General features: G+C 49.4%; 1 protein-coding gene across 1 annotated transcript in view; it reads left to right on the forward strand.

Annotated features, from left to right (window-relative positions):
- BCR (BCR activator of RhoGEF and GTPase) overlaps positions 1–25,285 on the forward strand; it is a 135,870-nt gene that overhangs the window by 84,950 nt on the left and 25,635 nt on the right. Inside the window, exons 9-16 of the mRNA XM_054006142.1 lie at positions 12,069–12,190; positions 13,073–13,241; positions 16,542–16,661; positions 17,647–17,722; positions 18,455–18,559; positions 20,870–20,944; positions 21,975–22,072; positions 23,094–23,225. Of these exons, the coding sequence (XP_053862117.1) occupies positions 12,069–12,190; positions 13,073–13,241; positions 16,542–16,661; positions 17,647–17,722; positions 18,455–18,559; positions 20,870–20,944; positions 21,975–22,072; positions 23,094–23,225 (897 nt within the window). The remainder of the gene's footprint in view (positions 1–12,068; positions 12,191–13,072; positions 13,242–16,541; positions 16,662–17,646; positions 17,723–18,454; positions 18,560–20,869; positions 20,945–21,974; positions 22,073–23,093; positions 23,226–25,285) is intronic.

Here is a 25,285-nt window from a genome sequence, read left to right on the forward strand (position 1 = left end):
CAGTAGACAGAGACTCACTGTGTGAGGGCAAAGAGGTGGAAAATCAGAGCCATTTCTCAACTAGAATGTAAAGAGAAGTAGGAAGGAATCAAAATGGGATGAGAGAGACCCCTTGAGGTAGAAAGCTTAGGGTTGGTCATCTGTCTAGGGGCCAATCCAGTGTTCATTAAAGTCCGTTAAAAGCCCCCACATTAACCTCTGTGGGAATTGGATTGGGGCCCAGAAGTGCTGGGCTCTGTCCCCTCCTCACCCACAGACAGGACAGTTTATAATGGAGACAGACTTGTGCAGTGGTAGGGCTCTGTGTGGCTCCCTGAGTTCCTGGGGCAGATCCATCTCTAGGGTAACTCCAGTGTGGTTTTGGTAGGGATGAATTTGGTCCCTCCTGCTCAGTAACAGCCAGGACTGATGAGGAGTGTTGGAGGAGATAGTTGGGTTGGGGGAGAAGCTTGGATAAAATGGGGTGGGAGAGCTTGGGTGAAAGAGCGGAATCAAGAGAAGCAGCGACAGTACCTTTGTGGTAGAGGAATTGCAGCTGAAGTTGCTGTCATGTCAGAGCTGTGCCCTGTAATCTGTAGAGCCCAAGAGGACTACAACTGGAACCAGGGATCCCCTTGAAGACATTCCAGTGAAAAGTCCCCCAGCCCTATAAACATACACATTCCTGGGGTTATTACTGTATGTTTCACTGACCCTGGCAGATGCAAAATGGGACTGGGGTACTCAGACGGCCCAGAGTGCATTGTTCCTCAGCATTGAGCAGAAATTCCCCCATTTACCTCCTGCTTTTGGGCTTGTTTTGAGATGTGCGGAGACTGTAGGGGCCAGGCAGTAGCAGGATGGGATGGAAGTACACACATGAGAGTGGCCAGGGCCTTGGAGACAGAAGAAGGCCTCATTAAAGTGGATGCTGATTGAGTCATAGCAAGTATCGCAGGCTGGAATGCCCCTGTCGCAGGAGAGGGAGTGCTCTGTAGTCTCAGGTCGTCTGTTAGCATCTCAATGAGGGATGCAGGCTTTGCAGTGTCCCGTGGAATCCTAATGAAGTGACAGGAGCCGGGGCAGCGGGAATGAAGTTGTTATGCAAAAAGAAGAACAGGAGTACTTGAGGCACCTTAGAGACTAACAAATTTATTAGAGCATAAGCTTTCGTGGACTACAGCCCACTTCTTCGGATGCATATAGAATGGAACATATATTGAGGAGCTATATATACACACATACAGAGAGCATAAACAGGTGGGAGTTGTCTTACCAACTCTGAGAGGCCAATTAATTAAGAGAAAAAAAACTTTTGAAGTGATAATCAAGCTAGCCCAGTACAGACAGTTTGATAAGAAGTGTGAGAATACTTACAAGGGGAGATAGAGTCAATGTTTGTAATGGCTCAGCCATTCCCAGTCCTTATTCAAACCGGAGTTGATTGTGTCAAGTTTGCATATCAATTCTAGCTCAGCAGTCTCTCGTTGGAGTCTGTTTTTGAAGTTTTTCTGTTGTAATATAGCCACCCGCAGGTCTGTCACTGAATGACCAGACAGGTTAAAGTGTTCTCCCACTGGTTTTTGAGTATTTTGATTCCTGATGTCAGATTTGTGTCCATTAATTCTGGGTGACTTCTGGGTACTCGTCTGGCTCTGGCACCACACGATCCATTGTCTACAGCCAAGCTCTAAGATATAACCGCATTTGCTGCAATCCCTCGGATAGAGACAAGCACCTACAAGATCTCTATCAAGCATTCTTAAAACTACAATACCCACCTGCTGAAGTGAAAAAACAGATTGACAGAGCCAGACGAGTACCCAGAAGTCACCTCCTACAAGACAGGCCCAACAAAGAAAATAACAGAACACCACTAGCTGTCACCTTCAGCCCCCAACTAAAACCTCTCCAGCGCATCATCAGAGATCTACAACCTATCCTGAAAGATGATCCTTTACTCTCACAGATCTTGGGAGACAGACCTGTCCTCGCTTACAGACAACCCCCCAACCTAAAGCAAATACTCACCAGCAACCACACATCACTGAACAAAACCACTAACCCAGGAACCTATCCTTGTAACAAACCCCGATGCCAACTCTGTCCACATATCTATTCAAGTGACATCATCATAGGACCTAATCACATCAGCCATACCATCAGGGGCTCGTTCACCTGCACATCTACCAATGTGATATATGCCATCATGTGCCAGCAATGCCCCTCTGCCATGTACATTGGCCAAACCGGACAGTCTCTTCGCAAAAGAATTAATGAATTATAGCGGGTGGCTATATTACAACAGAAAAACTTCAAAAACAGACTCCAAAGAGAGACTGCTGAGCTAGAATTGATATGCAAACTTGACACAATCAACTCCGGTTTGAATAAGGACTGGGAATGGCTGAGCCATTACAAACATTGACTCTATCTCCCCTTGTAAGTATTCTCACACTTATTATCAAACTGTCTGTACTGGGCTAGCTTGATTATCACTTCAAAAGTTTTTTTTCTCTTAATTAATTGGCCTCTCAGAGTTGGTAAGACAACTCCCACCTGTTTATGCTCTCTGTATGTGTGTATATATAGCTCCTCAATATATGTTCCATTCTATATGCATCCGAAGAAGTGGGCTGTAGTCCACGAAAGCTTATGCTCAAATAAATTTGTTAGTCTCTAAGGTGCCACAAGTACTCCTGTTCTTCTTTTTGCAGATACAGACTAACACGGCTGTTACTCTGAAGTTGTTATGGTCTCTGGTGAGCTGTGGATTTGTCATCACTTAAAAAGTGAGAAAATGGGGTGTTTAAGAGTGGGCTCAGCAGGGCTGCTCCTGTTCCCGTTACGCTGTGGTGAAAATACTGACTTCAGGTGGTTACTCCGTGTTTACTCTTGTGGCAGGGACAGCAGGATCCGGGCTGAAAACAGGTTTTCCTGTGCGATGGAGGGCATCCATTACTCTCTCTCACTCGCATGCACCTACTCTGCTCACAATCTGTTCCAAGCAGAGGTGAAGAATGATGCTTATTCCAGATCTTTCTCGGTGTTGCCCTTTAATTTCCTTTCCCTCTGGGAGTCGAATGCTAGCTGGTTCCTTTGGCTTTTCTGCACCAAGGGCCCTGCCTCTACGAGGGGCAGGGCACCACCTTCTTCCCCGAAGCTCGTCCAGAATGGGGAGTTTTCACCATTTCCATGGTTAGAAATTGTGATCCAACTGCCTGCAAAGGAGTGGACTCCCAGCCATTCATGAATGAAGGATTTGTGCACGATCTTCCTAAAGAGTTAACAAGCCCCGCTCCCCACCACCAACAGCCCTTCCAGGTTGGGATCAGAGCTGGGTTTTGTCTCTGTGTGTAAATCTCTGGCTTAGCCTTTCCTTCTGCTTCCCTTGTCTGTGCCCTCCCTGGGGTGATGGGATAGCATGCCGTTTGCATGTCCTAATTGACGGCTCTCAATGCATAATGCATTTTTTATTTTAATGAATAGCCAGCTTGCTTTGATGGCTTTTATTCATTATTTACCTCCCTCCCATTGGAGATTCCTTTTTGGGGTGGGGGGGTGGGGGAAAAGCGGGCTAGTTGCTGTAGCTCCAGCCTCCTCCTCTCACACAGTGCTCAGGTGCCGACCTCAGTTGTTAGCGTGCATATAAAGGGCTCTTTTTCTCCTTTTCTTTTTCCAGCCAGCAAAAGGCTCCCAATCCCCATCTTTAATGTGGAGTGGTTTTCCCCTTTGGTGAGCACAGTGCAGGGAGGATGTAAATCCCCTTTGCCTGCCTCTCGCTGCCGCTTGCTTTTGCTGGATTGCTTTGAATTGGTGAAAGCAGCCAGTGGTTAATCTCCCTAGTGACAGGCTTCTAAGAGTGTAAGTGTGTGTGTGTGTGTGTGTGTGTGTGTGTGTGTGTGTGTGCACAACCTTCCACACACACACCCTCCCCCAAGGTTATTGATCTGCTGCTTTAGGTGCTTTCATTTGCTACAAGGCACTTGGCTGCATCCTGCACACAATGAGGAAAGCAAGGTTTGTTCACCACAGAGGAGCTTTTTCCCTCCCATCCTAGCCACTGGAATATTCCATAAAGTAACTCCAGTATCTTGCCCCAGACACTTCCCAGTCCATGCCTAAACCAGGATGTGCTGTGACCTTTATGGCGTGGCAAGGACAGCCCAGCACGATGCTCTCAAGGCCATTGATATTACCTGTCCCCCTTCTCTGCCGTATCTCCGCTTACTGTGCAATACAGCAATGCTGACAGGGCAAGGGAGAGCTGCAGATTCAGCCCTGTTCCCTTTGTGATCTGTGCATTCGATCTTTCGATGGGAATTGAAGTGGGAGGCATGATCCTGAGGCAGCCTGTGGCTCCACGAGTGTCTGGGCCTGGCGGGTCCCGGACGTAAGGAGGGGGGCAGAGTTACACCACTTTCTGAATGCTTCAGGGACGTGGGCAGGATGCTACTTACAACAAAAGCCAGAAGAAATGGGGCTCTGTCAAGGCCAGGGTGTGGCTCTGGGGTTCTTCTCTAGCCTGTTGTGGGGAATTGAGTCGCTTGTCTCGGCAGCATACAACCCATGGACTTGTGGGGAAAGATGCAGTGTCTAGGATTTGGTCCGTAGGATGGCAGAAGGAGATAACCACTGCACCTATCGTGGGGGGACATTCCCCTGCGAAGGAACAGTAACCTGGATGGAATGTTATACTTCTGGAGACATATCTTAGCCCCAGAATCTCCCCTGCCAAGGAACGTGGAAATGCCTGCCTCCCTTCCTCTCAACCTCTTTTCTCCTTCCTGCTTGTTAGTGTTTCTGATTGATCCTTCCCTAAGTGCCCACTTCAGTAATTCGCCAAGTAGTAGTAAAGAGCTCACTGGGGTGTCCCTGAGTGCCATGAAGCCTCCTGATTTAGGGCATGTGAGAAGTTCAGATTCCTTCTGGTCTTGTGCACGTGGCCCCACTGCAGCTCCAAGCCTGGGCCTCGTTTGCTCACAGCCAACTCTTCACCCTCCACCATTCATTTTCTTTGTTTCAGTTATAGGGGGTCTTTTGAGGGGAAAAATCCCCAAGCGCTCCAGAAGGACCAGTCCCTACGGTTATACCCAGCGATCCTGCACAGCCTCCAGTGGGGTGGCTGGTTTGGCAACACTCTGGTGCAGCTTTCCCAGAGGTTCCTAGCTGCAGCCGGTGTGAGAATGGCTGGTTGGAGGAATTGATGTCTCCTTTCTGAGCAAGAGCTTAATGCTGAAACTTCCCCCTCTGCTGTTCCCTATCCAGTTCTGCCTTTGCTTGTAAAGCAGGAATTAATGGAACTGCTAAAAGCATTGAGCCCCTTAGGGGGAGAGAGGCAGATTCCCACTGCGGGGGGGTCCCAGTCAGTCTCATGTTTTTCTCCATCATATCTGAGACGGTCAAGCCTGCTTGTGGACTGCAATCTCCATATTTCTGAAGTTAGTTGGTAAATGCATCTGACCGTGAATTGCCTCTGAGAGATCAGCCAGGTGACCTCTGAGTGACAAAGCATCATTGGGTTTAGGCTACAATCGCATGAGGGAGAGTTTGAGGTAGGGAAAGAGAGAACAATAGGGGACTGTTTACAAAAGGAAACGGGCAAGGGTGTGAACTGGAGCGTCACTGGGTTTGTGGGCTGGTCTCGGACATCTTGGGGCCTGGGGCTTGCTGCTTCTAGTGGCCCTGGGCAGATGCTGTCTGCAGCAGTGTGCTCAGAAATACGGTTTTGGATTTCACACTCTGTCTCCTGGCTGAAGCCCTATAGCTCCCACTGTCAGTCACTTTGGAAAACAAAAGGCTGTTAGACTATTAAGAGAAGCCCATTAATTCCTCAGCAGATGACCCTGATGTCCTGTCATGCTGCTCTTGCATCACACACAGGAATCATTCTCCTCCTACATTCTGCAGAAAACCAAACCACCTCTTTCTCAATGACCTGTGCCAGTATCCATCCTTTTGTGCTTTACCATCCTCCTCCTCCTCCTGCATCACACATGTTCCAGTCTTTCCTGTAACTCTCACCCACACGCGCTGCAGTCTTCTGCCGTCACCACCCAGGATACACCTCCTCCTCAGCTCTGACAGGCAGACAGCCCTTTGCAGATCTTAAATCCAGATGAACAGCTATTACAAGTTTTACTTTGCATCGTGCATCTGACAAACAGGTAACCTGCCTCGCTCTCTGGAGTTAAATAATACACAACAGTGCACGGCACTAGAGACGGCAACCAGTGAAAACATGATGCAATGAATAAAGGAAGGTGCAGGCAGTTGTGAGGCTGGCTGAGAAACTCAAAGGCAAGGGAGAGAAGAGATGAAGAGGCAGGAAACGCAGGGAGGCTGTTCCAGGTGGCAGGAGCTGCAGAGGGGAAGGCTCTTGCGCCCAAAGCAGTGAGAGACCGACAGAAAAGGGAGGAGGCAGGTGCTAGATATGCAGAGGGAAGAGAAGGCCTGTGAGGTAAGGCTGGAGCAGATGCCAGGACCCAGCCTGGGCTCTTGCATGGCAGTACTGCACTGTCCTGGCAGGAGTGAGTCTCATCTTAGGGTGTCACTGATGGAAGTGTGTGTGCTGGATGCTCAGTCACCACTCTGGCATTAAGCCCACCTGAATGTGTCTATAGCCCATACGCTCCCCCAGGGTATTTGGATGGTGGGAGAGGCTCTTCTCTTACATTTTCTATACACTGGTGATTGTGTTGCCATTCCTCAGTCAGGCCAGGAGGAATAAGCTGGATAAGTGGGGTGGGTACAGTAACTCTGACAGGAGAGTCATGCAGCAAACAGCCCAAAACACCCTATGGCCCAGAAGTCTGTTGTTAACATAGGGCCCCCAAAAGGATGCCAGTGAAGGAGCTAGCTAAATAGGAGGTTGATGGGCAAAAGAGAAATGGGGAGGGAAAAGAATGGGGGACCCGTGTTGCTGACTTGGAGACATCCTGACCTAGGGCACCAGTAGCCTGGAGTCAGGGTTTGAGCTGCTGGGGTCCCTTTGTACGGTGTGAGTTGCCAAGGTCTATGGGGTGCTGGCTCAGTGGCCGGGATGGTGAGGACTCTGAAGAGGAAGTGAACAGTCTCTGTGTATTAGGGGGCTGATGGGGTCACGTCTGCGAGGCGTGACTGTCTGACTGCAGAACTGTGGGGCATGCTCCCGGGGCCTTTCGCTCCCCTGCACTGGGGCAGCCTGTAGCCAGTCACTGGTGCAGCAGATTCTGTCTAGCAGGCTCCTCGTTGGAATCTGTCTTCTCTGCCCAGGAAGGATGGCTGAGGCAGTGTGTGAACCCTGGGCCTGTGCAGACAGGTGCTGGGAACGTCGGAGGGACGTGCTGACTTCTCCTGTGGCGGGATCGGGAGATTGGGCACGTGCTGACCGACTCTTGGGGAGAGGTACCCTTTGCTCCCTCACAAAGAAGCCTGTAGTCAGCTGGTTGGGAAATCCTTTTATTGTTTCCCTCTGACCTGCTGAACCCTCCCAGCCAGATGAGTCATCGCAGCAAAGGATGTGACCCCAGCAGCTCCCTACTGGAAAATCCCCGTCGTCGCCCCAATCAGTGATCAGCAGCCTGATGTGCACCTATTCTACCACGTCTTGTCACGTTCCAGGAGAAGCGGGCAGATAAATCCACCCCCCAGCTCAGGCTCAGCAAGCACCCTGCTATGGAGAGCGAGATCCCAGCCTGCTCCACAAAGCCACTCTCCCGGCTTCCTTTCCCCCCACCCCTCTGCCCCTCGCCCACAGGAGCTGGAAGCTCCTTGGGTCATCTCCTGTGGAGATAGCTCCCTGGGTCCCCCTTGCAGGGACATGTCTCTGGTAGGCTCATGAGTCAGGACTGTTAATAGAGCAGAAGAGGAAAGAAAATCCCCCCCCTCTGTGAGGCTTGGTAAATTTTTTCCTCCTCGTTGCTGACTGGAATACATCCCCTCCGCCCCCTTCCCTGACTTCCTATGCCTGACTAGAATACATCCTCTGCCAGACTCCCCAGCCGGCCTCCTTTCCTGAGAAATCCCACCTCTGTAGGAGTCATTTCGGTGCCTCATGCTAGCGTCTTATCTCGAGTATCGGGATGACTTATCCCCCAAGTGTTGGATCAGATAAACTCAGCATAGATCAGCATTGCCTCAGGAACAGCATCACAGGCTGACAGGATGGTGGCTCTCAGCATCACAGCAGGGCTCTGCCTATGGCAGTACTGAACTTCCTGTTTGGGTTGATGGGGAATTTTGGACATGGAACTTTTCTGAGCAAGTGGGAACCTGCTACTCGGAAGAGCCTGCCTGGATGTTTACAGGCAGGGGCTATGCAGGTGGCCCCTGTGGCTGAGGCTCTTGGGAATGGATGCCCTGAGTGGGGTCAGGGGCAGTAGGTGGATCTGGAATCCCAATAGCATGTGAGAATATTCACACTCTCAGTCCCCTCTGATCACTGCCTTTGCCTGCACCTACCCCCTCCCTCACACTCTTGTGATGTTATGGGTGGCAGGTGGGGACCCTCTGCACTCCATTGGCTGCAGTCCCTGGTTGTATTTGGAGCCATGGCCCAGGTAGTCCAGGCCTGTGGAGACTCTTCGGTTCTGACCCTCAGCCTAGGTATCAGAGCACTGACCGATCCAGAGGGGAGATGAAACTGAGCCAGAGCCAAGCAGAACAGATTAATTCTTGAACAGCTCCCGTGAGTCTGTGCAAGGACCAAGCATTAGGCTACTTGCTGGCATCGCTGAATTTCTCCGAAGGGGGTGCACTGGCAGTGACCAGGAATGGCCTCATCTGAGGCCCCTGTAAGAAGGAAACTTTCTCCCTAAGCCAGCAGCGTCTCAGCAGGATGGGAGTCTTGCCTTGAATGGGCAGCTCTTTGGGCCAGAGCTGCCTTTGACCCAGCAGCCACTGTGGCCTGTCCCCTTTGTCTTCAGACTGGGATTTAGAGACATGGTTTCCATCAGCGAGGGATAGAGGTTGCAGACTGGCCCTGCTCCAGCTCCCCATCGGCTTCAAAGAGTGCCTGGCTACCGAGCAAATAGTCGGGACCTTGTTAACCCTCTCATCCCCGGCCTGCCACGGGGGCACAGCAGCAGCCTCCCCTAGGGCAGGACTGTGCCACGAGACCCTCGTGGGCTGGGGGAAGGAATGGAGGATCAGCATTGCACCCCAGAATTGCAGCTGCGTAACAAATGGGATTGACCTGTGAGAACATATTTACACCTAAGGATGGTGAGCAGAGATTTGGCTGGCAACAAGCAGCTGTTCACACGCCTCAGAGGAGCAGAGTTGATTTGCATCATAATAAATATTCATCAGCTCTAAAAACATTAAATTAGAGTTCTGGATTGCTGAAAAATACCATTTTTTCTGCCTCATTTCTCTCTCTCTCAAATTGACTCCTTCCCAGCTGTGGAAGGTGGGGGTTTGCTCTTGACAAGGCCTATCCTTTGTTTCTGCCCAGGCACTCCTGGTTCCATATCTGGGCTGCAGGTCGCTCTCTAGTCCTTGGGGGCGGGAAATGAGCACACATCAGTAGCAGAGACATTAATGCAGGCAGGCATGCTCTCCAAACCCAGGGAGGATTGAGGAGGCTCACGCCCTCCTAAAAATAAACATCGACACATCCACAGGCCTTTCCGAGCCTGACTCACCACTGGATTCCCTTGCTCCCCAGGATCTTGTCCGGAAATGGTACCGTGATCTGTCAGGGAACAGGGTTACACCACTGACGGGGTGGAACATTTGCTGCTAGTGATCACAGAATTGCAGTGACATTTGGGATTGGCAAGCATCCCTGCGACTGATTCCTGCTCTTTAGCACCCAGAAGAGGCTTTAGTGCAGCCTTGTGCAATGTGTTGGTTTATACTGGAAAATGTATGATGCTCTGACTGTGAACGTGGAAACAAGAACTGCTCCTTGTGCTTCATCACTCTGCCTTGTATTCCCCACCATGTCGTCTTTACGCTCCTATAATGTAAAGGTAGTGGGTGGGTGGGTATGAACATGCCTACAGATGTGTCCTCTACATTGAGAGTGTTCTGGGGGTGTTGAGGAGAACAATAAGTTAATGCACAGGGCGTTACAGTCGCAGACTTAGGTTTAAACTCTGATTTGGTTACAAGTAACTGTTTGGATGTTTCAGTCTCATCCATTTCCCAGTCAAAACATAGCACAGCTTGGGAATTGGCAATTTTTGCATGTGAGAGCCTGGTACTGAAATAGTAGAGATCTGGTAGCTCAGGAGCAGGGTACACTGATAAAGCTGTGGGGGGGGGAGGATGATGGAAGGAGCAGATAGTAAAACAGCCGGGGGGAGGGAGGACTCCATTAGGATTGAATAACATTGGCAGAGCTATCACCAGAATACCTAGGCATAAAAGTTATTGCTGGAGCACCGATCACCATAGTATCTAGGTGTGTGGACCCAACACCGGAGTAACAGGGGTGATGTAGGTCAGGATTGGGTGCATTGGCAGAACTGGGCAGAGAAGCCTGCTCGGTACTTGGATCAAGGCAGTGCTAGAAGATTTCCACTTTTGTGAGGATCACACTTGCCCCCAAATTGAGAATCCCCGAAGCCCAATTTGGAACGCTCTGCAAGATTTCACCTCCCCTAGCTCACGTTCAGACTGCCATTGATTCTGGGGGCGGGAGGTCTGAGCACGGAACTGGGCTTGAAACTTTGCAGTAGCTTGCTGATGACTACTGCCTAGTTTTGCTTGAATGATACTTCAGAGCCCCACACCGAAGGAGAGGCCCAAGGGGAGGAAAAGTGGGACAGTCGTCATGTCTGAAACAAACCACTTGGCCCAAGGACTCATTCAGACCCTTGAAACTAGGAGCCTGTCTTCTGAGGGGCATAAAGGCATCCGAGCTATGCTCCATACTAATTCTGAGGTCTGATCAGTGTCTCATGTTTGGGGGAAATTTTATAGGGAATAGAAAAAGGCTTTAAGTAAATACATAGGAAAAACACATCCAGATGGGGCTGTTCAACTACTGGCTGATTAGGGACTGCTGGTGGATTTGCTAGTTTTTCTAAGCAAATATAGGTCCCTTAGCAGTACTTGTTGGAATAGGGAAGCAGCAGGAATATTTAGCAGCTGCTGTGTACAAACAGGTACGGCGTGGAGAGGAGGGTGTTTCATGGTCTGGATTTGGTAGTTCTGCAGCGTGGCTGCAGCTAGATGCGAAAGCTTACCTGGTGAAGCGGAGTATGCTGCCCTCTGCTAGTGAACGGTGGAATGCCTTGCTGATGAAGGCTGCTGGCAAGCCCTGTGTGCGTGGTAATGGTCTGTCAATGACTCGCCATAAATTAAAGCAGCTGAAAGGATTTTGCTTGATGTTTCCAGCGGGGTTCCTTTGAGTGAGAGCTGGCAGGTGAAGTTTCAGCCCCCAAAGAAAATGCTTGGAAAGTCAAGAGTGACTGGAAAGAGAGGCTGAGCCTGGAGAGTCTGGGTGAGCCATCCAGCATTTGCACCAGGCGGTGGGTAACTGCGCTCTGTGCAGCTCTCAGAAGTATTTGCCTCAAGCCAGCTGGCAGTTCACCAGCTGGAGAGGTGGAGATTTGACTCCAGTTAAAAACTAAAACCCAACATTCAGCCACTTTCTCTGATTATGCACGTCCTGCCAGTGGTGGAGAGAGCAGCAGGAAGGGACCAGACCGCAAAGAGTTAACTCAGTGGCCAGGATTAGCAAGAGAGGGGATGGCCCGAGCCAAGTCACTGGGATGGCCCTCTGTGCTAAGTATGCATCCTTAGTGGGTCTGAGGGAAGCCCCAAGGAAGGGCATGAACAAGGAGAGAGCACGAGTGGAGAAAGAAGTAAACATGCAGGCCAATTAATGAGACGCCTCAACTGACCGTCCATTTCTGAGGCCCCACTTCGGACAGGCACACAGAGAGGGTCTCCCTTGGAACAGAAAGTCCTGGAGAGAGCAATGGGTGGGGCAGGTTTGCCATGTTCCACCAGTGATGGGTCACATGAGGATCAAGCTTTGGGCTGGTGCTAGGGAGGTTTATCTTACCCGAGGTATTGACGAGGAGCCACAGTGCCTTGGCTCAGCGACCGACCCCTCCCGTCCTAACTAGACCTGTGTCTCCTGTTTCTGACAGCACCGGCAGCTCTTGAAGGACAGTTTCATGGTGGAGCTGGTAGAGGGGGCTCGGAAGCTGCGCCACGTCTTTCTTTTCACTGACCTGTTCCTGTGCGCCAAGCTCAAGAAGCAGCTTGGAGGGTGAGGATTTTCCCGCTTCACACCCCATTTTCCAGGGCTTCGCACCCTATATTCAGAGCAGTGGACTTGGCAGAACGCTAGTTCCGTGCATACAGCTGCACCTAACTCAGCAACTCTGCGGCCCGTACAGGGAACATTGTACAGTGTAGCATTGTCCTTCAGAGGAGACAGAGCCAAAATCCTCATCACTTCGGGGAGTTAAATACTGCCTGGCTACCTTCCTAAAAGCAGGGGTGCGAACTGTGGCATCCTGGACAAATTCCAGCTGGGGTCATTTAACTCTGCCTCCCTTCATTCCCCCTGCAGTTTCAGGTGGTCGTCTTCACTTCCTGTTGCAGCCTGCACTTAGGGTTACTCGCTAGCTCCCTCTAGAGGCTGGATCTCACAGGGGTTTATGAGGCAGCTACGGCTTGCGAAAAACTTCTGCAGCAGGCAGCAGAGGCTCCTGCTTTTAGATCCGGAGGTCCCAGGTTCAGTCCTCTCTGCCAAAGACCCACCCGGAGGCATCGCATCATAGGAGCGTAAGCTCTTGTGTAGCAAGCTGCTGCGTTCTGCCCCAGAGATGGTTGTATTTAAAGATATCCCAGTATTTGGGAAGTGCTTTGGGATGCTTCAGAGTGAGCACTTGATTAAAAAAAAAAAAATCTACGGGCAGCACACTGTACATAGCATTGTAGTGGGTATTGGCTCCTTCAAGATTCATTGCTGGAAGACTGACCGACCCCAGCTGTGCTTCCATCTCAGGGGTTACAGTGAGGCTGAGCCTGTTTCACTGTCTCGTAACCTGCAGTGCTGAAACCACCAGGGGGGAAAGCATGGAAAGAGCGGGGTGAGCTGATGGCGTGCAAGTGTGTTTAAAGCCCTGTCCCCTCTTCTTTTCAGGAAAAGCCAGCAGTATGATTGTAAATGGTACATTCCGCTCACAGACCTCAGCTTCCAAACTGTGGATGAGTCCGAGGCAGTGCCCAACATCCCACTCGTGCCTGACGAGGAGCTGGATGCCATGAAGATCAAGATCTCCCAGATGAAGAATGACATCCAGCGAGAAAAGGTAACGGCAGGTGGAGCCGTCTTCCCCGAGCCCAGGGTGCACGTTGCGTCGCAACCTGGAAGTGGGATGCTGCTGGGGGGGTAACTCACCTCCAGAATTTGTTTGGACAGGTAACGCTGCTAAGCTATGGCACTTGCTTGTGACGTGCAGTGGAACTAAACTTTTGGTTACCCATGTAGTGGTTGGGCAGGCAGCTATAGCTAGGCATGATGCATTATCCCTGGTGTGATAGTGTCCTCTGGGCGTCCAGGAATAACAAAGCATCCAGCAACGAGGTGTTGAATGTTCTCACGGTGTTGGCAGGCCCTGCTCATGGTGCTATGCGTTTGCTGAAGGAGGAATTGGGAGGAATGGGGTAGCTTTTGTGCCGAGGGCACATGAGAGTGGATAGAAATGTGGTGAGCCTGTTTTTCAGAGATTTCAGCTCTTGGATATCGAAGCACGAGCCTGGGTGTGGCTTTGGTCACATATAAAGATACCTCTGCATTTTCACCATATCAGTAGTGCCTTCTAAGTGTGTTTGAAGCCTAGCGAATTTGGATGCATAAGCAGGTCTATAGATAAACATGTCAACCTCTTTCACTGTCACCAATCACACAGTGGGCTCTGTGGCTTTAATGTTGGCCCCTCTTCGTTTGCTAGACGTGCGTTTTCTCAGGTGTCGCAGAATCCAGGCCATTTCCTAAGTGGGGTGGAGTTCCACCTGCCCGACAGCAGAACCACTGCTGAATGGACGTGTTGTTTGGCCACCTGTGAAGGGAAGAGGGGGATAGATTAGAAAATCGAGTCAAATCTCCTCCACATTGATTCTGGCATCAGACCACTGTAATGTGGTCTAATGGAGGACTTCAATCACCCTGACATCTGCTTGGAGAGCAATACAGCAGTACACAGACAATCCAGGAAGTTTTTTGGAGAGTGCTGGGGACAACTTCCTGGTGCAACTACTGGAGGAACCAACCAGGGGCTGTTCTCCTCTTGACCTGCTGCTTTCAAACAGGGAAGAATTGGTAGGGGAAGTAGAAGTGGGTGGCAACCGGGGAAGCAGTGACCATGAGATGGTTGAGTTCAGGATCCTCAGAAAAGGAAGGAAGGAAGGAGAGCAGCAGAATATGGATCCTGGACTTCAGAAAAGCAGACTTTGACTCCCTTAGGGAATTGATGGGCAGGATCCCCTAGGAGGCTAATACGAGGGGGAAAGGAGTCCAGGAAAGCTGGCTATATATTAAAGAAGCCTTATTGAGGGCGCATGAACAAACCATCCCAATGAGCAGAAAGAATAGCAAATATGGCAGGCGACCAGCTTGGCTTAACAGTGAAATCATCAGTGAGCTTAAACACAAAAAGGAAGTCTACAAGAAGTGGAAACTTGGACAGATGACTAGGGAGGAGTATAAAAATATTGCTCGAGCATGCAGGGGTGTAATCAGGCCAAAACACAACTGGAGTTGCAGCTAGCAAAGGATGTGAAGGGTAACAGGAAGGGTTTCTACAGGTATGTTAGCAACAAGAAAAAGGTCAGGGAAAGTATGGGACCCTTAATGAATGGGGAGGCAACCTAGTGACAGTTGATGTGGAAAAAGTTGAAGTACTCAATGCTTTTTTTGCCTCAGTCTTCACAGACAATGTCAGCTCCCACACTGCTGTCCTGGGCAACACAGTATGGGGAGGAGGTAAGCAGCCCTCAGTGGTGAAAGAACAGGTTGAGGACTATTTAGAAAAGCTGGACATGTACAAGTCAATGGGTCCAGATCTAATCCATCCGAGGGTGCTGAGGGGATTGGCTGATGTGATTGCAGAGCCATTGGCCAATATCTTTGAAAACTTGTGGCAATCGGGAAAGGTCTCTGACGATTGGAAAAAGGCAAATATAGTGCCCATCTTTAAAAAAGGGAAGAAGGAGAACCCAGGGAACTACAGACCTGTCAGCCTTACCTTAATCCCTGGAAAAATCATGGAGTAGGTCCTCAAGGAAACCATTTTGAACCACTTGGAGGAGAGGAAGGTGATCAGGAACAGTCAACATGGATTCACCAAGGGCAAGTCATGCCTGACGAACCTGATTGCCTTCTATGAGATAACTGGCTCTGTGGATATGGGGAAAGCAGTGATATATATATATATATATATATATATCATATCAAGATATGATATATCTTGACTTTAGCAAAGCTTTTGATACGGTCTTCCACGGTATTCTTGCCAGCAAGTTTAAAAAAGTATGGATTGGATGAATAGTCTATAAGGTGGATAGAAAGCTGGCTAGATTGTCAGGCTCAACAGGTAGTGATCAACGATTCTATGTCTAGTTGGCAGCCAGTATCAAGTGGAGTATCCCAGGGGTCAGTCCTGGGGCCGGTTTTGTTCAACATCTTTATTAATGATCTGGATGATGGGATGGATTGCACCCTCAGCAAGTTTGCGGATGACACTAAGCTGGGGGGAGAGGTAGATACACTGGAGGGTAGGGATAGGGTCCAGAGTGACCGAGACAAATTGGAGGATTGGGCCAAAAGAAATCTGATGAGGTTCAACAAGGACAAGTGCAGAGTCCTGCACTTAGGACGGAAGAATCCCATGTACGGCTACAGGCTGACGACAGATTGGCTAAGCAGCAGTTCTGCAGAAAAGAACCTGGGGATTACAGTAGACAAGAAGCTGGATATGAGTCAGCAGTGTTCCCTTGTTGCCAAGAAGGCTAACGGCATATTGTACTGTATTAGTAGGAGCATTGCCAGCAGATTGAGGGAAGTGATTATTCCCCTCTATTCAGCACTGGTGAGGCCACATCTGGAGTATTACGTTCAGTTTTGGGCCCCCCACTACAGAAAGGATGTGGACAATGAAAATGATCAGGGGCCTGGGGCTCATGGCTTGCGAGGAGAAGCTGAGGGAACTGAGCTTGTTTAGTCTGCAGAAGAGAAGAGTGAGGGGGGATTTGATAGCAGCCTTCAACAACCTGAAGGGGATTCCAAAGAGGATGGATCTAGACTGTTCTCAGTGGTACCTGATGACAGAACAAGGAGTAATGGTCTCAAATTGCAGTGGGGGAGATCTAGGTTGGATATTAGGAAACACTATTTCACTAGAAGGGTGATGAAGCACTGGAATGGGTTACCTAGGGAGGTGGTGGAATCTCCATTCTTAGAGGTTTTTAAGGCCTGGCTTGACAAAGCCCTGGCTGGGATGATTTACTTGGTGTTGGTCCTGCTTTGAGCAGGGGTTTGGACTAGATGACCTCCTGAGGTCTCTTCTAACCCTAATCTTCTATGATTCTATGAATGTCTCTCTGTTCTCTAGAGGGCTAACAAGGGCAGCAAGGTCATTGAGAGGTTGAAAAAGAAGCTGTCTGAGCAGGAATCTCTGCTGTTGCTGATGTCTCCCAACATGGCTTTCCGGGTTCACAACCGGAACGGCAAGGTAAGCTGCTCCACAGGTGTCTCTGGGGGCCTTGCGTACAGGACCGAGAATGAGGCGCAAGGGGGGCGTTTGTCTGCATGTGCGTGTCACAGTGCCCCACCCAAGGGAATCGGATCTGCTCAAGTATTTGTCAGTTTGTAATTGTCTCATTATCCAGTGGCTTGTCTGAAAATAGTCTCCAAGCTGCAGATGTCCAGCCTGTGCCATGCTGAAGGCCACTTTGGCAACTTACCAGGAGCCCAAGGGTTAATTTGCATGTACATTTGCATTTTTAAAAATAAAATCAGAAATTCACCCCTCACCCTACTATCTGCCTGTGCTTGGATCCAACCAGATAGGGGTGGGAACTGCATCACTTCCCCTGGGATAAAGCCCCGCAGCTGCTGCACCATAGCTGCATCCTTTAGTAAAGTTGCAGGGGGAGGGTACTCATAGGTCTAATTTCATGGCTATAGACTTCATGGGCCCGCTACTGCTAACAGACTATGGAGATTCTCTCTTAGCTAGTGGGAGAGGCTCGTGGTTTTAGGTTTATCTTCAGTGCTGTATGTGTGGGGTTATGGTGACTCTGGTATCTGCCTATACTCAGCAATGGATCGTTTCACTATCTAGTCACCAGCATTTTCTTCAGCTCATTTCAAAGGCATTTTGGCATCTGCTTCCTTAGCCACACATCTGCCTAATCTCCATGGCATGCACTATTGGCTTGCCTGGCCAGAGTAGACAGCAGTCCTGGAAGCTCATGCTGCCACAATCCCAGCTGCCATTAACAGGGTGGTCCTTGGAAGAAGCCCAGGCTGCAGGTGTCCTTGCTGGTGCTGAAGGCACACGGCTGAGAGGGCGTTCATAGTGCCAGGGTCCCGGCTGGCACTGCCAAAGCAGTGCTGGGAGGAAGCTGGCAGGTGTACTAGCAGGGTCTGGATCTCACTGGGAGGTGGTGGGTCAGAATGACATGCTCCTTGTTCCCCTGTCTCTTCCTGCATAGAGTTACACATTCCTCATCTCGTCGGACTACGAACGGGCAGAGTGGAGAGAGAACATCCGGGAGCAGCAGAAGAAATGTGAGTGTCCCTTGGCCAATCAGCGCCCTTATCTTAGGGCGTTCTAGAGACCATCTAGCTGGGTAGCCTCAGCGCATATGCCCCTCTCCCCTGCCAGGGAGGAGGAATCAGAGAAGGGATTGTCCAACCCGGGGAGTTAGCTAGAAGTGGGGAATGGCCCCCTGCCACAAGGAGGAGGAGATGCGTGAATATCAAGGAGACAACGTGGATGAATTCCTTTTCTTCTCCTGCCCTGTCGCTGCAGTTGAAGCCAGTGGAGGTGCTTTTGCTTCCAGCCCCTAGATGTCAATGTCTGGGAGCTAGGGCACAGGGAGAGCTCTCCCCAATGCAGTCATTTCTCCCATTGGCCTCAGAGTCGTTTGCCCTTCTGGGGCAGTGAAAGGCCCTCCCGTTTCCCTGGCCTTTGCCTGAAGGGGGTGCTTTATTTTTGGAGAGACGTTGGCTGTGGCTCTGCCAGGGGAGAAGAGTCTCTTTCGTTCTGTGTGCAAGATCCAGAGACTATCCATAGGACAAGTGAGCCCCTGCATGTGACTGGGCCAAAGCCTCCTGGCAGTATGGCCAAGGGGTCTGTGCTTGAGCCATGGTTCCTTCCGACCACAGAAACGCTCCCTTATGCCAACTGCTAGCATTGCCCTGGGCGCATCTGCAAGTACCCCCTGCCTGGGCTCGGGGGAGTGTCCATGGAGCTCTGTGCCCTGGGCAGATACCATTCCCTCTGAATTTCCTTGGCAGGCTTTAAAAGCTTTTCGCTCACGTCCGTGGAGCTCCAGATGCTGACAAACTCCTGCGTCAAGCTTCAGACCGTCCACAACATCCCCCTCACCATCAATAAAGAAGGTGAGAGCGGTCGTCGGCGCCCTCGTGTAGACCAGCTACCGTCATAACCCACCCCCTGCCTTTCCTTTACATCCCCCTTGTCCTGCTCTTACCGTTCAGGCCTCAAGGTAGCTGTGAGTGGATGGTCTTGTAAAACAGTCCCGATTCTGACCACACTTAAACCCTGAACAACCCAGCTCTGCTGTAGCTAGTTACTGTCGGAAGATTTGATTGCCCCCAGAAGCTTGCTCTGAGTAGACAAGACACAGCAAGCAGAGGGAGCGGGCAGGGGAGGGTCTGCTCAAAGGTTCCAGAGTTATTTGGTTCCACAGTGTAAATACAATCTGTGGAATGTTTGCAGTTCACTTTCTCCCCCACTGCTCCTTTGATAATGAATTCCTGCCCATCCCCTGGGGCTTTACTCCATCTCCCCCATTGTTATTGGGTGGATTCTCATATTATTTCAGTAATTATTGTTCCTTTTACTTTCCCCCATCATTCAATGGACTGAAGTCCCTACCACTAACCCCCTAGCCATTGTACCCACAACAGCCCTGGCCACTGACCCCACTCCTTCCTCCTGGAATCCAGCCCCTCCGCTTCCCTGGCACATGTATATCTGTGGGAGTCTCTCTTCGATATATTCTTTAGAATGTGATTTTAAAATGAACAGGCTGGACATGAGAAAAAGGTGTGAAGTAACCACAGTCCTCCCTATGACTGAGACAGGTGTAGGATTTTCAGATGGCATATCTGTGGTGGGGGAGCCGGTCTGTTCTGTTGAGCTGTCTCCATCCTCATCAGCTGCAGGCATGAGAGCCGACCTATTGAAATTCTTGACCTGCGTGTTTGACGGGGAGGGCATTTATAATGAAACGATGGGTGCTGCTGCTGAGGCTGCAAAAACGTGAAATGAAGCAAATGTAGGGAGGCAAAATGGCAGAGATGCTGGGAGCGTGTTTGTGCTGGTTCTCAGTGAGTAGATTTGCAGAGGGGTGGTGCATGTCAGTTAGTGTGATGGTGAGTTTGCAGATATGAGTCCAGTATTCAGAAATGCAGCCTGTACATAATAACTGTGTATCATATGGTTTCTCTGTAAGAGTCCGGGGCGTAGGCAGTCTGGTCTACTGGTTGTTACTGGGCTGGTGTCATGGAGCCAAGGGCTGTCCACAAGGCGGTAGTTGGCAAGCAGGGATCAGAGTAGGTGCAAGAGCTGAAATAAGTAGATGAGAGTCAGGGTCAGAGTCAGGCCAGGGTCAGGAATAGTTACCAGACTGGAGTCAGGAGGCAAGAGTCCGTGACAGGCCGGAGTCGGAGACCTAAGATCAGACAGCGAGGCAAGGTCTGGAGCTGCAGCAAGGCAGAATTCTGCATGCTTGCCCAGGCAACTTCTTGGAGCACCTCCAGGGTTAAGTAGTAACCGTGGGCCAATCAGAAGGCCGCAGGGTGCTGTTGCTCTGAACACTTTGAGCGGTACTTCCTGTGGCACCTAATCTCCAGAGTGCTCCTAGGTTGCAGCTCTGCATGGTGTCCTGGTGGTGATTGGGGGAATGTCAGCTGCCCCAGGCTCCATAGACCCAAGTTCTAGTCCCGCAGATCCTTACAATCTGACTCTTAATGCCAGGCCAGTGCTTAAAGGGATGCCAGCAATCTTCTGTCTGAAAAGTTTTGCCTACTGTGATTATAAGTACAGCTAAGATCAGTGTCGCTGACAGATTAGAGAGAGAATCCTCGACGGAGAGATAAGAAAACCTGAGTCAGATCTAAGTTTTTCCCTACTCTGCCACTGACTGGCTGGGTTACTTTGGGCAAATTCCTTCACTGCTCTGTGCCTGTTTCCTCTGCAATCCTTATCTGTCTCACCTATTTAGATTAGAAGTTCTTTGAGGCAGGGACTCTCGCTCATTCTATAGCGTGCCCAGCACACTGGGGCCCTGATCTCACTTAGGACCAGCAGGTGCTGCTGTAATATAAATAATAATACTTTTCAGTTTTCCTTTGTGCAGTTGACAGCCCTTTGTGTATAGTCAGTTGGTTTCTTCTGTTGTTGGGTCTTTCGCAGCAACAGTGGGAGAGAGGAAAAAATTAAAAATAATGAAGTGTGATTGTAAAAGCTCCAGAATTGTCTAGAGGACTCTGGGACAGGAGTGGTACCTGGAGCAACTTACAACTCCTTTCTAAAAAAAACTGACTAGATGTCATGTTCCTGCTACTGGGGTTAGACACTTTATCTTCCACTATGCAAACTCTGTGATGTAAATCTCCTCCCGGTGTCTTTCCCTTTGCCATCTCTGTGAAGCTGAACTAAAATCTCTTGGGTCTTTTGTACAGATGACGAATCGCCCGGGCTCTATGGATTCCTGAACGTCATTGTTCATTCTGCCACGGGGTTCAAGCAGAGCACAAGTGAGTTGCAGATCTGTGACGTGCAAGTGAGGGTCTGTTAGGGCCAAAGGACAAGAATGAGGTACTCTGGGCATAGAGACGTCAGTTTGGGGATACAGGGTTTGGTGAAGAGAGTCAGTTTGGGTGATTGGGAGTGGGGGATTAGTGTACATTTGGGGGATGCTGACTAGCTTTTTGTAGTGATAAAAGCTCTCAAATAGACCAGGCTTCAACACAAATCATTTCACTCTTACCCTGTTTTCTGTCATTTTTCTTACTGTATGTGCTGCTTACCCAACAGTTCATGGGTAAATCGGCTCTTGCTCCCTCGTTGCCCATTTTCCAACCCTGTTTGATCCTGCAGTGAAATCTCAAGGCTCAATCTCTGACCTCACAGTAACAACATCTATGGTAATAAACACTGGATTAGGAGTTCACTGTCGGATCAAGCAGGTGGCAAACCAGTGTGTGGGGTGGGGAGAGAGTCCTTGTTAAAATACCTTAGCTGCTGCAGAAAGCGTGTGTGTAACTCAGGAAGATCCTAATCCAATTTCCATTGAAGTCAGTGGGGTCTTCCTTTGGGCTCTGCTGAGCGTTGGAATGGACACTAGCTTCCAGGGCGCCCACACTTCTCTCTGTGTAACTGCACACAAAAACAAATCTAAGAAAAGAGGAGACAAAGGGCCCTTTCTGCTAAACGACAGAAATGCACCTTCTGGGCTGAATTGAGGATTGTGTGCCGGTAGCAGGGAGGACGCATTAAGGACACTTATGCTGCTGTGGTTACACCAGCGTAATTACACCCATGCTACGTAGGTGCAAACACATAGTGTAGCCCCATTGCACAGTGTAAGACAGGCCATGCACCAGCACAGGGTAAGCTGCATTACGCAGCCCATCTACACTGAGGGTTTACACTGGTGTAGCTACACTGGTTCCAGTGACATCAGTATAGAGAGGCCTTTAGGTGAGAAGGCATCTAGGAAGCAATGCTTATAGAAAAAGATTATGGTAATCTTAACAAAGCCTCTGATTCTTGTCTCACCTCCAGACCTGTACTGCACGTTGGAGGTGGATTCCTTTGGATATTTTGTGAACAAAGCTAAGACCAGAGTTTACAGGGACACTACGGAGCCCAATTGGAATGAGGTGGGTATGCTGGGCCTTGTTTATCCCCTTGGGGCAGAACATTTGCAAGTGAAGTGGCTGTTTGGTTTGCAGTCTGTACTGCATGAACTGGCCCAGGGGTAGGCAACGTATGGCACACGTGCCAAAGGCGGCACACGAGCTGATTTTCATTGGCACTCACACTGCCCAGGTCCTGGCCACCGGTCCGGGGGACTCTGCATTTTAATCTAATTTTAAATGAAGCTTCTTAAACGTTTTAAAAACATTATTTACTTTTCATACAACAATAGTTTAGTTATATATTATAGCGTTATAGAAAGAGACCTTCTAAAAACATTAAAATGTATCACTTAAATCGAGTGAATAAATGAAGACTCGGCACATTGCTTCTGAAAGGTTGCCGACCCCTGAACTGGCCCCTTCTCACATGTGCAGCACATCTGAAAGCATAGTCTGCAGTTCCTGTCGTTTCCTCTGGGCTCTTACCACTTGTAGGAGATTTTAATCTTGGAGACTCACTGATGAAATGTGTCAGCAGCAGATGCCCTTTGCGTGATCAGCCAGCTGATTGTACAGCCTGTGTGTGTGTGTGTGTGTGTGTGTGTGTGTACTTAAAAAAAAATTATCTGTGGCAATACAGTGAATAAGGAAATATTTTTCGAAGGGAAGGGTACAGTTATAAACTTAACTTTCAGCATCCTGCTTCTTTATAGCAGGCTTATTTTAAACCTAGTGTAATTGAACACAAGAAATACGGGACCATCTATTTCTTTCAGTGGTGCACCACTACAATATATTGAAACTTGACCAAGGGACCAAGCATCTTTCATACTCCCCTCCAAAGTGCCCCCAAGTGGACTCAGTACTATTCTGCTTGACCTCTCTTTAAGACCCACTCCATTAGACGAGAGATCTTCGTCAGTCCCTTAAGTGGTCCCTTCAGATTGGTTTCATTGAGGCTGTACAGAGTCAAATATCCAGAAGACTCTATCTCCTTGTTAACTAATTGCTGCTCTTCCCCTTCTCCTTGCCCTTGCTGCAGGAGTTTGAGATCGAGCTGGAGGGATCGCAGACCCTACGGATTCTGTGCTATGAAAAATGCTATAATAAAACCAAGCTCACCAAAGAAGATGGAGAGATCACCGATCGAATCATGGGGAAAGGCCAGATCCAGGTAGGGCTTGCCCTGATCCATTCCTAAGCCCCGCGCTAGGATAAACAATGGAGCTTTTGAATCCTGGAGCTCCCTTGTCTCTGCTGGAGAACGCGCCGAATTCTGGAAGTCAGGCAGCCAGGTTGGGGATTCTTTGAGACACAGCTGGGAGGTTAAATCTGACACTGGCCCTTTTTATACTCCTCTGGCCCCAATGTTGGTGGTGTTCTGCAGGGGGTTTATTGTTGGAGAGAACTGGGTGATTCATCTTCTGTCATGTCTCAAATCCTCCCTGGAGAATTCATGGTCACAGCTCAAAGTCTCTGAGGCCTGTGTGCTCCATTTGCACAGGGAAAGAGAAAGTGAGGAGAGTGGCTTTGTATGTGAGACATGGGGTGGCCTCTATCAATCCCCTAATAAATCAGTCCAGAGAAAATGCTATCTGCCCTAAAGTACATGCCGTGAGTGTATTGATGTGATGGTAGAACCAAGCAGGACATACGTGTTGCTCTGACAACAGCCATGTTCAGAACTTTGTGTCCATAACAACAGGGTACATCTAAGATTTAAATGGGCTGTTTGACCTCTTCTTCATTGAGAAGCAGCGTGTACCATTTTTGTGTGTTTTGTATGTACCAGAGGGTTGGAGAGATGATGAGTTGGCAGCAAAAGGGGCTGATGCTCCCAGAGAATTGAGTGGTGGTGGCCTAAAGTTCTGGGCATTAAGTTTCTGGCAAAGATCCCAGCTGTTGCAGGATGGGGGCAGGTTGAACATGTTGTATTATTCCCTCTCCTCCTCCGAATCTCTTCCCTGAAGCCCCAGTGATATGCTGGGACAGTTGTCCTGAGTATGGTATTTGAGTTAGACCATAAGCTGTTCAAGGCATGTACGCTGTCTGTGCATGTGTTCTGTAAAGCATCCTGCATGCTTATGGCACTCCATGAAATAACTATCAGTACTTGTCACCCATTTCTGTCCGTTTCCTCGCCACTCCCTCGGCACCACTTTCTTGGACAGCTGAGTGGTAACCGCACAGGCCTTGTCCTCCTATTTCAAAGGGAGCTGAGTCTGGGCATGGTGTTGCAGTCCTTTATTCATGGGCCCTGTCAAGACTGGTGTCCAAAGGAGCTGCATGAGACCTCCATGCAGTGCTCAGGGCTGCCATGCTGTCGTCAAGGAAAGCTTTGTCACCAGACGGAACCTCTGGGAGATATTTGAAAGAAAACAAATACTCGGATAGTAAAATTGGTAAACGGGGATATTAACAGGCCACTTCACCTTGAATGTGTGCTAACTCATGCTAAACTATCTGCTCAGTTGTGTATTTAGCTGTGACACTCTAAGGCCAGGTCTACACTACAGATCTGTATCTGTTATATCGGTATAACTGTGTTGCTTGGGGATGTGAAAAATCCACACACCCCTCCCCCAAGTGATGTAGATATACTGACCTAGCTCCCCCCGACCCCTACCCAGGTGTAGATCGCGTTATGTTGGCAGGAGGGCTTCTCCTGTTGACATAGCTACCACCTCTTGCAGAGCTGGATTAACTGTGCTGATGGGAGAAGCTCTCCCACTGGGGTAGGAGCGTCTTCACCTAAGCGCTACAGCTGCACCAGTGCAGCGTTTTAAATGTAGACCTGCCCTTAGTCCCTTTCCCAGACCTGAAGAAGAGCTCTGAGTAGTTCAAGAGCGTATTTGTCTCACCAACAGAAGTTGATCCAATAAAAGATATCACCTCCCGCACCTTGTCTCCCGCATAGCACCGTCAGGCGAACAGGGCCTGGTCACTTCCCTTGGGGTTGTGTTGACTGATGCTCAGAGCTTCAGCCCTGAAGCTCTTAGTTGTGCTTTCATCAGTGCCCTCTTCCCCCGCCCCCCACCACCCCCCCCAGTCATCAAAGCCTGGATTTTCCAAAGGTTTCAGATAGAGCTGGTTTAAAAAAAAAATTCTTTAAAACTTTTTTGGACAAAAAATGGCTTTTTGGTGAAACAGACATTTTCACAAAAAACTTTCATTTTTTTGTTAAATGTTTCCATTTTTTCATAATTGAAAAAACAAAATTGTTTTTGGTTAAAC

The sequence above is a fragment of the Malaclemys terrapin genome, chromosome 16 (genome assembly GCF_027887155.1).
Source record: "Malaclemys terrapin pileata isolate rMalTer1 chromosome 16, rMalTer1.hap1, whole genome shotgun sequence".
NCBI lineage: Eukaryota > Metazoa > Chordata > Testudines > Emydidae > Malaclemys > Malaclemys terrapin.